Raw genomic sequence first — 15,653 nt, forward strand, 5'->3', positions numbered from 1 at the left:
TGCTGGGAATTGAACCCGGGTCCTCTGGAAGAGCAGTCAGTGCTCTTAACCACTGGGCCACCTCTCTCCAGCCCCTTATTTTTAATTTTAAGAGTTGTAAGTGCATTTATTGTATTACATCATCACTTGAGAAAAATGTATCCTTAAACCTTGGGTTTGAAAATACAACACAGAAACAGAAGGGGAGGAAAAGAATGAGTTTCCACCCACATGTCAGCACCAGGCCAGTTTCGGAATCTTTTCAAAAGTGGATAAGAGACTTTAATTGTCGTACGCCATGGAAGAAACACTCATCCTCTTCCAAGCACCTTTGGTTACTCCAGAAGTTCCCACAAAAATAACCACTTTCTCTGTGGGCAGTGACTGGCTACTAGCAAGTGCTATCATACTTGCACTGTTTTACAGGGTAGAATATTAAGGATCATCCTTTTAAATGTACAGCTTCTCTTCCACATTGGTTTTCTACTGCCATTGTGGTGAGGGGTGTGGAGGGATTGCCTGGTTTTCCTTCCTTTCTTCCCTTTTTTTGAGACAGGGTCTCACGATGTAGTTCTGGCTGTCCTGGAACATCTACGTAGACCAGGCTAGCTTTGAACTCATAAAATCCACCTGCCTCTGTCTCCTGAGGGCTGGTATTAAAGGCATAAGCCACCACGCCTGGTTGGTTGCCTGGTTTTTACATCGTGAGACAGGATCTGATGATGTAATCCAGCTGGACTGACTTCTCACATAGCCCTGGCTACCTTCAGACACATGTTCCTCCTGCTTCAACCTCCTAAGTCTCACAGGCACCCACCATGGAGCCTAGCTCCACCTCCTAAGTCTCACAGGCACCCACCACCGAGCCTAGCTGCACCTCCTTGGGGTTTGGCTGTTATTGTTTCTTTCTTTTGTCTTGCTTTTAGATTTATTTATTTTATGTGTAAAAGTATTTTGCCTGTGTGGTGGTTTGAATAAGAATGGCCCCATAGGCCAGGTGGTGGTGGTGCATACCTTTAGCCCCAGCACTCAGGAGGCAGAGTCAGGCGGATCTCTGTGAGTTCGAGGCCAGCCTGGTCTATAGAGCGAGATCCAGGACAGGCACCAAAACTACACAGAGAAACCCTGTCTCAAAAAGCCAAAACCAAACCAAAATAAAACAAAACAAAAGAATGGCCCCACAGACTCATATATTCGAATGCTTAGTCACCAGGGAGTGGCATTATTTGAAAGGAGTAAAGGCTTAGGAGGTGTGGCCTCATTAGAGGAAGTATATCACTGGGGGTGGGCTCTGAGGTTTCAAAAGCCCATGATAAGCTCAGTCTCTATCTATGGATCAGGTCGTAGCTCTCAGCTAGCGCTCCAGCACCTGTCTGCATGCCACCACACTCCCCATCGTGATGGTAATGGACTGAACCTCTGAAACTATAAGCAAGCCCTCAGTTAAATGCTTTCTCTTATAATAGTTGTCTTGGTCATGGTGTGTCTTCACAGCAACAGAACACTGACTAAGGCAGCCTGTGCATACACATATGTACCACATGTATGCTCTCAGAGGTCAGAGAGGGTGCCAGATCCCCTGGAACTGGAGTTAGATGATTATAAACCACCATGTTGGTGCTGGGAATCAAAAGCAGGTCCTCTGTAAGAGCAACAAGTACTCTTAACTCCCGAGCCATCCGTCTGGCCCCTTGGGAGTATTTTGTTTTGTGAGAAGGTCTTTCTGTGTAGCCCTCACGACAATCCCCCCAGGCCTTAGCTTCCTGAATGCTATGATTTCAGGGTTTTCCAGGTGTGACTAGAAACCCGAAGGTGGGACTAGAAGAGACACAAACCTTGGACTAGGGTCTGGCTCTCTCCACAATACCATGTTCCAGACCAGAACCCAGGAAAATCATGAATTCTAAATGTTGGGTTGGACTTTCAGATCTTAAGAGAAAATTTATTCCCAGGTGGTGGTGGCGCATGCCCTTGTGCCCAGCAATTGGAAGGCAGAGGCAGGTGAATCTCTGAGTTCTAAGCCAGCCTGGTCTACATAGTGAGTTTCAGGACAGCCAGGGCTATACAGAGAAACCCTGTCTTGAAAAAACAAAAAAAAAGGTAAAATTTTTAAAGTTTTCAAGTTTATTTAATCTTAAACCATGTAAATAAATGCCATATGAAACTCCATTGTATTCTTGCCCCAAGCCCAACTGTTAAAGAAACCATAGCTAAGCTGGGCATGATTGAGCACATCTGTAATCCCAGTACTCAGGAGGCAGAGACAGGTAGATCTCTGCGAGTTTGAGGGCATCCTGGTCTACACAGTGAGTTCCAGGACAGCCAGGGCTATGTAGAGACCCTGTCTGAAAACCAAATCAAAACAACAAAGAAGACCTGTGGAGAATGCTTATGAAGAGTCGACCCTGGGGCTGGAGAGACGCCTCGGCAGTTAAGAGCACTTGTTGCTCCTGCAGAGAAAGCAGGTTCAATGCCAGCTCCTAAGAAGCTGCTCACAATCATCTGTAACTGCAGTTCCAAGGAAGCTGATGCCCTCTTCTGGCCTCTGGGGGCACTGCATACACATGTTGCACATGTATACATTCAAGCAAAATATTTACACATAAAATTTTTAATAAAAAAAATCCATTGACATTATTACACCGATTAAATGAGGTTTGCAGAATTGTCTTCTCCACTCAGATCCTGATATTACTGATTCACATCATCCTCTCAGAAGGATGAGCTCTGTATATAGATCAGTGATCTCCATAGACGTGACCTGCGGCTGCCCTCCTGAATTACCCTTCACCTGCCTTTATTTTCTTCACTCCTCTATGGATGTCTGAAATGATGTTACGGGGATCTTTGGAATAAGCACCTCAGCACCAATGAGAATGAAAGAGAGGAGATGTCGTCACCAGCGGACCGAAGCCAGGGCAGTTCCTGAAAGGTTTCAATCCCAGGTCTGGTTTGTATTCTCATTTTATACACAAAACCACAAGGCAGGGCAGGCAAGCAAGATTTTACAGAAGGGTACATGGCGGTCAGCAGGTTGTTAAGGGCAAATAACCATTGTCCAGCCATTCTGTTTCAGGTAGCAAGTGAAGTCATGCTTGGCAAATGGGCAGTATAAGCTGTGCTTTAAGTAAATCACTAGATAAATCAGCATCTAACAATTGGTCTGTTCTACCTTATTTTTTACTTCAGATTTATGTCAATTTTATGCATGCACCGTCATTCACATATATTAATGGTCATGTCAGGTGTGGTGGTGCATACCTTCAATCCCAGTACTTGGGAGGCAGAGGCAGGAAGATCTCTGGAGTTTAAGACCAGTTTGGAGTACATAATAATGAATTCCAGGCCAGCCAGAGCTATAGAATGATACCCTAGCTCAGAGACAGAGACAGAGAGAGAGACAGAGAGAGAGAGAGAAAAGGAAGATTATTCAGCATTACTTATTTACTTGTGAGTGCTTGCCTCATGTATGCATACCACATGCTTGGTGCCTGAGGCCAGAAGAGGGCATCGGATCTCCTGGAACTGGAGTTATGGATGGTTGTCTCCCTGTGGTGAGAACTGAAATCTGGTCCCACACAAGTAGGTGCTCTTACCTGAGCCATTTCTCCAGCTCCCATCATATCTTTCTACAATGACAGACCATTAGAAAGTGTTTACATATCCAATAACGGATGACAAATCAACGTCCGGGTTATAGACTATAAAAGGATATAGCCATGTACACATTGGCACCTGCCTTTAATGCCAGCACTTAGGAGGCAGAGGCAGGAGGATCTCTGTGAGTTCAGGGCCAGCCTGGTCTATATAGTAAATTTGAGACCCTATCTGGGAAATTAAAAAGCACAATATATTTAATCTGTGAGATTATAGAAGAGAACACATAGGATTCCAGCTCTATTTTCAACTCTACCAACCACACGCCCATATACACTTTCAGAATTTGACCACCCCATGCATTGCACACTAATAAAAACTGCTAGTGTGGCCTGGCATCAAAGGAGGTAAACATATTGCTGCTTCTGGTGATAAGGGAAAGCAGGCCGATATTCTCAGAGGACAGAACCCCAAGAATTTTCAGGGCACAACTCTGAGGTCCAGAGACTTACCAGACAGAGAAAACAACCCGCTTACCACACAGGCTCTTCTAAGGAGAGAGGAATAAGTAACACATGGGCTAGGAAGTAGGGAAACCTTACCGCAGTGGATAATCGAGAAGCCAGTGTCATTTCCAAGTTCCCTTTGAGACCAAGAAGTGCAGGGACTAAGATGAAGACTTCCGTCACGTTCTTGAACACCTCCCAGTGCTGTGGAACAAAGAAAACAATCGCTCTTCAGAACAAGGACAGTTCTAAAGACCCCAGGGTTTATTTCCAACTTTGCATCTCATTTCTTGTTGCTGCTTGCTGTCACTGCACTTGAGACAGGGTCTCACCACGTGGCCCTGGTTGGCCTGAAACTCAGAGACCTGCCTGCCTCTGCCTCCTGAGTGCTGGGATTGAGGTGTGCACCACCTCACCTGGCTCTGCTTCCATGTTTTAAAGGGCAGCACGGGTTATCTAAATCACGAACATGTACCCTCTTGAGGTCAGGATCGGAGTGACTTGAGAAGATTCGGTTGGTGTTGGCTCAACATCTATCATCACTCAATCCCATTCTACAGCTAACACTAATAACTACCACTAACCCTGAGGCTCCTGAGAGTTACTGTGTCATACTTTTTATCTTTTATTGGCAGTACTCAAGATGGAGGAGTCCGCAGCCTATCACATACTAGGCAAGCACTCTACCACTGAGCCACATACCAGCCCTTCAGTTTTTAAGACGCTCAGGCTGGCCATTAACTGTAGCCCAGCCTTAAGTTTGTGATCCTCATGCCTCTGCTTCACAAATGCTAGATGCCAGACATGTACCACCATTCCCAGTTACTTTATCATTTCATGGTGACAGAGCCCATGTAGCTAACGGTTAAGGGCTCAGGCTATGGGACTGGGTCATCTGGAATTGAGTCTGGGTTCCAGCACTACTTAGAACAATGTCGCAAGAAAATTACAGTTGTTATTAAGTTTACAGATGAGGAGATAAAAATTCCAAGAGGTATAGTGACATTCCCAAGGTCAAAAAGAAAAAAGGAAGGAAGGAAGGAAGGAAGGAAGGAAAGAAAGAAGGAAGGAAAAAGAAAAAAGAAAGAAAGAAAACACTGAAAGTTAACATCTGAAGCAACTCATAGTCCTAGGTTCTGGTCCTCATTTTAAAGTAAGAAGCTAAGGGTAGTGTAACACAGGATCATAAAACCACCACCGAACTGGAAATGCGTCTTTTAACACAAGGCGTCACTCTGTAGCTCCGGCTGTCCTCAACTCCCTATACAATGGAACAGGTGCTCTCAAGCCCGTGATGCTCCTGACTCAGCTTCCCCTGGTGTGCCACCATGCCCGGTGAAACAAAACTCATGCCTCTAGGGATGGACCTGTCACAGCTGGCTGAGATGCTGGAGGAGTTGGACCTCAGAGATGTCACCATCTCCATCTATGAAATGAAGATAGCAATAAATGGCCTCAGAAAAACACCATAAATATGGAAAAATGATTTCCTGAGTATAGAATCTGTTTTGTGTGATGGAAAAACCCCACAAAGGGAACGTACTATCAGGGCATAATATCATGAATGTAATAAATCAATACAATTAATGTAATTAATATCATAAATACAGTCATTGAATGAATAATGTGAGTGTAATCAATGAATACCACAAATGTAATATCATGAGTGTAATTAATGAATATCATGACTGTAATTAAAAAAATAAATTAAAAAAAAAAGAAAGAAAAACACCATAAAGTTAACAGATACAAAATTGCTTCCTAAACGGAAAAGATCACATAACGGCTTAATAACACAGAGGGGTATTTTACAGATGCAATTAAAATGGGATTATCCAGCAGGAGACTTCATGAACTGGCATATCTACTCAGGGCAGAAAGACCAGGTCTTTGTCACTGGTAACAGGTGAGAAAGGCAGAAGAAATCCATCAGCTAAGCAGGGAAACCAGACCCCGCTGTTTGCCTGTAAAGTCGCTCTGGGGGTTGCTCCAAATAAAAGAAGACCTGGGACCTAGAGAGTCAGACATCCCATCCATCTTCCTCAGACCCTGGTGGGAATCCATCTGGGGTTCAAAGCTAGTACGGACATGTGAAAAGGACCAGCTGGGTGGGTCAAGGCACTTGTCGACAAGCCCGACTACCCAAGTTCTACCCCAGACCCCTCAGAGAAGGGGAGAGCCAACCCCTGTAAGTTGTCCTCTGACCTCCACATTAGCACCTTATGCACACACACAGCAAGTACAAGTGTAAACGTGCCTCAGTCACTGGGAGCAGGAGTGAAGACTTGCCTGACATATAGGCCCTGGGCACTATCTCCAGCACCACACACAAATGGAGGAGGTGGAGGAGGAGGTGGTGGAGGAGGAAGTGAAGGTGGAGGAGGAGGAAGAGGTGGAAGAGGAGGAGGTGGAGGAGGTGGAGGAGGAGGTAGAGGAGGAAGATGAAGACAAAGAAGAGCATTTTGGATGTAGAGATGGGGAACAGAAGTTAGTCTTTATTTTAGCACTACATTGTTTGAACACACTTTAATGAGCATGTGGAAGTTTTTTATTTTAAAACAGAATATTTCAACATACTGCTTGCTTACTGGGCCTTTCTTTTACTTGGTTTATTTTGGGTTTTTTTTTTTTTGTTTTTTTTTTTTTTTTTTTTTTTTTTTTTTTTTTCGAGACAGGGTTTCTCTGTGTAGCTTTGCGCCTTTCCTGGAGCTCACTTGGTAGCCCAGGCTGGCCTCGAACTCACAGAGATCCGCCTGGCTCTGCCTCCCGAGTGCTGGGATTAAAGGCGTGCGCCACCACCGCCCGGCTTTTATTTTGGGGTTTGTAATAAAGAGTTACTTTCTTTGGAATGTGGGTTCAATCCACAGCATGGGGAAAAAAAAGACAATGTTTTTTTTTTTTTGTTTTGTTTTTTAACTTCTAAAAGAGAAGTTAGCAGAGATAACAGAGTTCTCAGGTCACTCACTTCACAAAGGAACAAATTAAATCTAAAATAACATTTGAATGCTGGGGATGTCGCTCAGGCTCCTACCACACGATGCTCCCATCTCAGCGCTGCAAAGATAAATGTTTGAGACATGTATCCTATGTCAAGCATTTGAATAAAAATACGTGAAGTCAACCAGATGTGGGCACACACCTCTAACCCCAGGTTGGGGGGCCTAAGGCAGGAAAGACTGTAAGTTCAAGGCCAATGAAAGCTAGACAGTGAGACTCATTGAAAGAGGGAAGTGATGAAGGAAGAGGGGAAAAGAGAAAGGAGGGAAAGGGAGGAGATGGGAGGGGAGGGGAGAGAGGGAGGGAGGGAGGGAAGGAAGGGGTTGGAATGAGTAAGCATAAGAACCTAGATTCAATCCTCAGAACCTATGTTTTAAAAAAGAAAGCCACTTGGGAGTGATAGCACACGCCTGTAATCCCAGCACTTAGGAAGCAGAGGCAATTGGATCTCCGTGAGTTCAAGGCCAGCCTGGTCCATCCAGGATAGGCAAGGTGATGTGGAAATTCCTGTTTCAAATTATTTAAGCAATCAATTAATTAATTTAAAAAAAAAACAGAAAGCCAAGCATGGTGGCACAGACATAATCCCAATGCTGAAGAGGCCAAGATAGGCCAGGCCTTGGAGCTTCACTGGCTGTCAGCTGAGTCAGCAACTTCCGGGTACAAATGAGAGGCCCTGCCTCACAAAACAAGGTGGAAAGCATGTAAGGAAGCACACGAGTGAGCACACATGCACGCGCTCGAGCACGTGCTTGCACACACACGCACGCACGCACGCACGCACGCACACAATGAACCTAAAGATGAACACTCACCTGTACTACGTCCAAAACCATGCCGGCAGAAACTGTTCCAAACCCAGCCAGCAAGAACGGCACGAGTATCTGCAGAGCCATGATGCCGCTGGACTCCCTCGGTAGCTTCTGGTTTGTTTCCACAATAACATCATCGCCCTCACTGGACAGATCTTCGTCCTGTAGCATGGCGGTGGTTTCCGAAGCCTCCCTCCCATCACAGTAGTTATAGCCGGCGTAGTCGTCATACTTGGGGCTGCAGCTGGCTGGAGCGTGCCCGCTGCCGCCGTGGAAGGCCTGCTCCGAGAACTCGTGGTAGTCCAGATGTGGCTCTGATCTCTTGCTGAAGGTCTGCACTGCACCTGACAATCCTTCCTGCCAAATGCCATTTGATTTTTTATGCCTGTCTTCCTGGTTCTTCTGGTAAATGACTGGCACCATGCTTAAAAGCAAGTTTAAAAACTTGTCCGACTGAATTGTGTTGAAATTTAAAGTCCAGTCTACAAAGCCTCCTCCAGTGTCTGGACTGCCACTTGTCTTGTGAGTGACAGATCTTCCTTTACTGTGAGTCATATTGTCATCCCAGAAAGCCCTGTATCCTTCAGACTCAAGCTCCGTGAAGCACAGCAGAACCAAAGCCACACCAGCACTTGCCAAAATTAAGCCATCAGCGTTGCTGTGTAGAAAATGTTCCCACTAGTAAAAAAAAACATTCAGAAGTTTCAGAGAGAGATTCAATCTGCAAAGAAAAAAAATAAAATTTAAAACTTCGATTAACTACACTTATATTGATTTTCATACAAGCACAGGAGTCACACACTCTATTCCATGAGTTGGACGCAGATCTGTTTTGTGACATACAAGTGGTTTTTAATAAAAATACAGTGCAGAGCCTGGCAGCCATGGTACACGCCTTTAATCCCAGCACTGGGAAGCAGAGCCAGGCTGATCTCTGTGAGTTCAAGGCCAGCCTGGTCTACAGAGCAAGATCCAGGACAGGCTCCAAAACTACACAGAGAAACCCTGTCTAGAGAAACAAACAGACAAACGAAAATACAGTGCAGAAGCCAGGTGGAGTGGTGCATGTCTTTTATCCCAGCACTCAGGAGGCAAAGGTTCAAGGCCAGCCAGGACTACACAGTGAGTTCCAAGCCAGCCAGGACTACACAGTGAGATCCTGCCTCAAAAAAAATGAAACAAACAAAATACAGAAACGTTTTGTAATTTATATGGTTAAAAGTGTTTTTATTTTTGTATACTTGTTGTAACTGAAGCCCGTATGAGGTCTTTGACTGCCTCTGAAGTTCTACAGTGGATACATTTAAGAATGCAGTAATGGCATCTGTTGGACCTGGGGTACACTCTGTGGTAGTAGAACTAAGAAGGCCAACGTAGAGGACTGCCCAGAGATAGAGACCAACCTCGGCTACATAGTGAGACCGTCTTTCTAACAAAACCAAAAAGAGGAGGAGGAGGAGGAGAGGTGATGGCTCAGATCACCATGGAGAGGACGCAAAATTAAATGGTGCTTGTTTCTGTGTTTCAGCACCAAAAATAGTCTCAGCCACTTATACATTTCAACATAAAAGACACAATAAAGTATACACCATTGTACTAATTGTAAATACTAACTAATAAGCCATATTCCTTTACTTAAAGGTTATTACACGTTTCTCATTAAAATATGAAGAGACAAGCCAAGCGGTGGTGGCACACGCCTATAATTCCAGCACTTGGGAGGCAGAGGCAGGCAGAATCTCTGTGAGTTCAAGGCCAGCCTGCTCTATAGAGTAAGTTCCAGGACATGTAGAGAAACCCTGTCTCGAAAAAATTAAAAAAAGAAGAGACAAAGCTGACATTTACTGTAAAAACATTATATAGGTATCCTGAATATAGTACAGGGCATTTATTCCACAAATGAAATTAGGTTAGCCGGGCGGTGGTGGTGCATGCCTTTAATCTCAGCACCCAGGAGACAGAGGCAGGCAGATCTCTATGAGTCCAAGGCCAGCCTCGGCTACAGAGTGAGTTCCAGGACAGGCTCCAAAGCTACATAGAGAAACCCTGTCTTGCGGGTAATGCCTGGGGGTTACTCACCAACCTAAGACAGAGCGCCTGTGTGGCCTGGGCAGGCGTCTCCATGACAGGTAAGGTGACCTGCTGACATCCCAAGCAAACTAAGTCAGAAGCTCATTTTTTAGTAAAAGGGGGGGACCTGTAGGGCCCTGGCTCCTGTTTTGGGTAACTGTTGCCTTGCTTGTTGACCTTGACCTTGATATCCTCCCTGTGCTAATTCCCTGCCGGATTCCACCCTCTTGAATGCTTAAAGGAAGTTCCTTGTCTATGTATGCCGCATATTGAGCGTTAACAGCTTAGATGCAAGATTGCAAAACATCAGTAGCGAACTTCTGCCCTCCGGGGTTCTCCCATTGTGCTGTAAGCCTGTACTTAAGACCTTTTCCCTCCTTCAATAAATGGCATTCGGCATTCAAAAATAAAAAAAAAAAAAAAACCCTGTCTTGAAAAAAAAAAGAAAAGAAAAGAAATTAGGTTAGACTCATCATCTATCATTCTCACATATAAAAAAAAAACACATTAAATTGACTTAAGAATATATTCTTTTGATTATTTGGAAAATAACTCAAAAGAATGATGATAAATGCTCAGTCCTCCATTTTGTAAGCCAACCAAAACAAAGCTGGTTAACGCCCTTCCATGCTCCTCAAGTCTGCTGTGGTCTACAGTCCCCAAGTAGGTCTCTGACTAGCTGGCTAGTGACTGCAGTCTCAAAAGACAAACAGATTGCTACTGTAGCTAGTCACCAGCTGGCACAGAGCTGCAAGGCTATGGCTCCTGCCCCAGCAGCACCTAACTGCACAGTAACATCATGGCCATGTCTATCGCAAAGGACCTAGAGGCCTCAGATGTTTCTCAGGAGCACCCAGGCTGTCGTACACTTCCACAGGACACATGGCCCACTGCCTACCACACTGCTCACATACCAAGCTAGACTGTACTGTTGACTTAACGACACTTTCCTTCTTCAGTGTGTCCTCTCCTGGGGTGGGGTGACTGACCACAAGAGAACAGAAGGGGGTCTGTGAGACAAGCAGGTGCTGAGGCCTGGCTTACCTGTTTCAATGTCCCCTCTACTTTAATACTGGGGAAGCCTGGGAACTCCAGACACAGAACATTCTTACTGCATTGGCTCTAAGACCCCAGGCCTCCTGACTCAGAATATCTATGTCTATATGGGTCCTGTATTCTTTTTAACTTCCCCAGAGGATTATGGTACTGTACTGACTTCCTGTGGAGTTACACCAGGAATCTAGTAGCTAGATTGAGTACTACAGTTGGACCTCCATATACCAGGGTTGTTCCACATCTGCAAATCCAGTCAATCACAGATGGAAAACATTTCAGGGAAAGGATGTATCTAGGGGCTGGTAATATAGCTCATTGGTGCAGTTCTTGCCTAAACATAGGTCCTAGGTTTAAGACTGAACTGCTACTCACATCACCAGTGAGGCTACCTGGAAAACGGGACCCCAAAAAAGACATGGAGAAATGGATGAGATCTACATGAACAGCCTGGTCATGAGTGGGAACAATGAAGAGCGACGGTCGAGGGAAAGAGAGTGGGAGATCCTAGCTGGATCAAGAAAAGAGAGGGAGAACAACGAATAGGAGACCATGGTAAATGAAGACCACATGAGAAGGGGAGGAAGCAGAGAGCTAGGGAGACCCACGGAGATCCACAAAGATACCCCCACAAAAGACTGCTGGCAATGGACGAGAGACGGCAGGAACTGACCTACTCCGGTGATGGGATGGCCAGACACCCTGTTAGTTGTGCCATAAACCCCATCCAAGGAAGGTCTGAGGAATCTGGATGCAGACATCCACGGCTGGGCCCCTGGTGGAGCACTGGGAGTCTAATTAGTGAGAAAGAAGAGGGTTTATATGAGCGAGAATTGTTGAAGCCAGGGTTGGATAAAGCACAGGGACAAATAACCAAACGAATGGAAGCACAGGATCTATGAACCAAAGGCTGAGGGGCCCCCAACTGGATCAGGCCCCCTGAACGGGTGAGACAGTCATTTGGCTTGATCTGTTTGGGAGGCAGCCGTGTGTTGGTGCCGGGTCCTGGGCTTGTTGCATGAGTTGGCTGTTTGAATCCTGGGACATATGCAGGGACACTTGGCTCGGTCTGGGAGGGGGGACTGGTCCTGGCTGGACTGAGTCTACCAGGTCGATCCCGGTCCTCGGGGGAGACCTTGATCTGGAGGAGGTGGGAATGGGGGGTGGGATGGGGGGAGGGGGAGGGGGGCGAGAGTGGGAGAACAGGGGAATCTGTGGCTATTATGTTGAACTAAATGATGTTGTAAAATAAATTTACTTTAAAAAAAAAAAAAAAAAAAGACCCAGCACCACAGAAACTGGAATAGGTGGTACATGATGCAATCCCAGCACTTAAGAGGTAGAAGCAGGAGAATCAAAAGTTCAAACTTATCCTCAGATGTATGGAGTTCGAGGCCAGCCTGGGCCACATGAGATCCTGTTTCAAAGTGGGGGGAAGTATCTGTACTGAATATATACTACTGGTTGTTCTTGTCATCGGTCCCTGAACGACACAGTATACATACAATTTATAAGCTCTGGTCGTTTGAGTGAGAATGGCCCCCAGAGGCTCACAGATTTGGATACTTAGGCCCCAGCTGATGAGCTGTCAGGTATTAGGATTGGCCTCGCTGGAGGAAGTGTGTGAGGGTGAGCTTTGAGGCTTCAAAAGCCAATGCCAGGCCAGTGTCTCTCTCTGCCTGCTGCCTGAAGATCAGCTACTCCAGCACCATGCCTGCCTGTGTGCCGCCATGCTCCCTGCCCTGATAATAATGGACTAACCCTCTAAAGCTGTAAGCAAGCCTGTCATTAAATGCTTCTTTTATGAGAGCTCCTTGGTCATGGCGTCTCTTCACAGCAATAGAACAGTGACTAAGATATGTGCCATTTATATTATTTCAGGTCTTATTAACAATTTGAGTGCTTTTATTTTCTGTAACACTGAGGACTGAACACGCTTCATACCAGCTGTGTAAACACTCAACCTCTGACCTATCACCCCAGCTGTTCTTATTTTTTTTTTTTATTTTGAGTCTCACTAAATTGCACAGGCAGACCTTGAATTTGTAATCCTCCTGCCTCATTCTCCAGAGTAGTTGGAATCATGGGCCTGCACAACCAGGCCCAGATACAGATGACTTCAAGGAGAGAAGAGAAGCCAGATGTGGTGGCGCGCACCTTTAGTCCCAGCACTCTGGAGGCAGACCAGCAGATTTCCTTGACTTTGAGGCCAAGCTGGTCTACACAGTTAGTTCCAGGACTGCCAGGGCTACGTAGTGAAACCCTGTCTAAAGAAAGGGGGGTGGGGGACGTGAGTCAGAAGTTAAACTTTTCCTGATATCCCTGGTGATTTGCATACACAATCAAGTGTGAGAAGCATTTTCTAATACATTCAATAATCTGATCTACCCTGGAGACCAAATGTGAATATAAACTAGTGTTGTGAAACAATCTTTTTGTACACTGTGAAGATGTGCTGCTCTCATTGGTTTAATAAAGAGTTAAATGGCCAATAGCTAGGGAGGAGGTTGTATAGACGGGAAAGCCAGACAGAGAGAATGCTGGGAAGATGAAGGGCAGAATCGCCAGCCGGACACAGAGGAAGCAGGAAGTGTACACGATGAGGTAACAAGTGATGAGCCATGCAGCAGCAAGTAAATTGATGAAAATGGGTTAATTCAAGTTGTAAGAACTAGTCAGTAACAAGCCTAAGCTATTGGCCAAGCATTTACAATTAACAATAAGTCTCCGTGTGGTTATTTGAGAGCTGGCTGGTAAGACAAAAGTCTGCCTATAAACTAGTATGTAAACAGTGCAAATACACACACAACTAGTCAAAGCAGGAATGGTGATTTGCAGTGGAAGACAACCTGGCATGACCTACTAAAACGGAAGCAGCAGACACCCTACAACCCTACAACCCTAGAATTCTACCCTGAGCACTTACCCTAAAGAAACCCTGTGTAAAATGAAAAGACAAAAAAAGACTAGAGAGAAAGACTGGGCTGCAATGGTTGGTTCCATGACAAGATTCAAGAGAATGGTTTTGTTTGAGGAATGGTATAAAAGCACAGGGGCCCTTCATGGGTACCACTTCTGTAGCTTAAGCTTCATGGGTTTAGCAAGCATTTACTACTGTTCTTTGAATCATGCATATGTCTTACAAAAGTGCTTGGGGCTAGAGACCTGGCTCAGTGGTTAACAGCGCTTGGTGCTCTTGCAGAGAACCCAGGTTCAAAGTTCCCAGCTCCAACATGGCTGCTCACAACCACCTGCAACTCCAGCCCCAGGAGATCCAACACCCTCTTCTGATCCTCGGACACCAGGCACACACATGGTGTACATAGATACATGGAGACAAAATGCTCATACTCATAGAATAATAACTATTTTTTTTTAAAGAGTGCTCCAGCGTGAGTGGTGCTGAGGCAGATCTTACCATTAATCCCAGACATTGCTTCCTTCCTATGAGAGGATGATGAGCTCTACCTGTTGCCATGGTTTCCTAGACACTAATAAGGATGACACATCTTTATCTCCGCTGGCATCGGGTCTAGCCATGATTCATTTGGGCTGATAGAATAAAGGCAGCAGCCACACACACCAGGAGGAATAAGTCAGCTGATCTGACCTCAGATGGCTGCTGTCTTTCCTTTAGGAGAGTCTCTCTGACACAACGAGAGACTAAAGGTTCCAATCAATGGTCAAGAGCTTCAAAATAACAGTTTCCGAAGATCTGAATCTCAAAAACCAGAACAATTTCTTCAGAAATTTTACCAAGTTAAAAGTACTTCCCAGGGCCCAGTCAGATGACTCAGCAGCTAAGGGTGATCGGTAGCCCAGTCATACAAGCCGAAGACTCTTGAGTTCAATTTCTGGAACCCACATAAATGTTGAAGGGGAGAATCAACTCCACAAAACTGTCCGCTGACCTACACACATACACACACATACACACATACACACACACACACATACACACATACACACACACACACACACACACACACACACATACACACACATACACATACACACACACACATACACACACACACACACACACACACATACACACATACACACACATACACACACATACACACACATACACACACATACACACATACACACACACACACACACACACACACACACATACACACATACACACACATACATACACACACACACACACACACATACACACATACACACACACACACATACACACACACACACATACACACACACACACACACACACACACATACACACACATACACACATACACACACACACACACACACATACACACATACACACATACACACATACACACATACACACATACACACACATACACACATACACACACATACACACACACACACACACACATACACACACATACACACATACACACACACACACATACACACACACACACACACACACACACATACACACACACACACACACACGATGATGATGATGATAATAATAGTAACAACAACAATGATGATGATAAATAAAAGGTTTTGAAAGTTAAAAATACTACACATTTAGGTTGATGGAAAAGTTCATTCTATGTTCCCTGAAAGTCTTGCTACAGCTCACCACTAGTGAAAGACTTGTGCCAGGGTGACGCACTTAATAG

The 15,653-nt window shown here is 45.2% G+C and overlaps 1 protein-coding gene across 5 annotated transcripts in view; it reads right to left on the minus strand.

Moving 5' to 3' along the window:
- Slc41a2 (solute carrier family 41 member 2) overlaps nucleotides 1–15,653 on the minus strand; it is a 123,260-nt gene that overhangs the window by 89,214 nt on the left and 18,393 nt on the right. For 3 of the 5 annotated variants that reach the window (XM_028880270.2, XM_028880269.2, XM_037196872.1), the window contains exons 2-3: nucleotides 7,895–8,612; nucleotides 4,179–4,286 (exon numbers count right to left, since the gene is read on the minus strand). In XM_028880270.2, the coding sequence (XP_028736103.1) occupies nucleotides 4,179–4,286; nucleotides 7,895–8,446 (660 nt within the window). In that variant the 5' untranslated portion in view covers nucleotides 8,447–8,612. The remainder of the gene's footprint in view (nucleotides 1–4,178; nucleotides 4,287–7,894; nucleotides 8,613–15,653) is intronic. The other 2 variants (XM_037196873.1, XM_037196874.1) reach the window with 1 other exon arrangement.

The sequence above is a fragment of the Peromyscus leucopus genome, chromosome 18 (assembly GCF_004664715.2).
Source record: "Peromyscus leucopus breed LL Stock chromosome 18, UCI_PerLeu_2.1, whole genome shotgun sequence".
Taxonomy (NCBI): Eukaryota; Metazoa; Chordata; class Mammalia; order Rodentia; family Cricetidae; genus Peromyscus; species Peromyscus leucopus.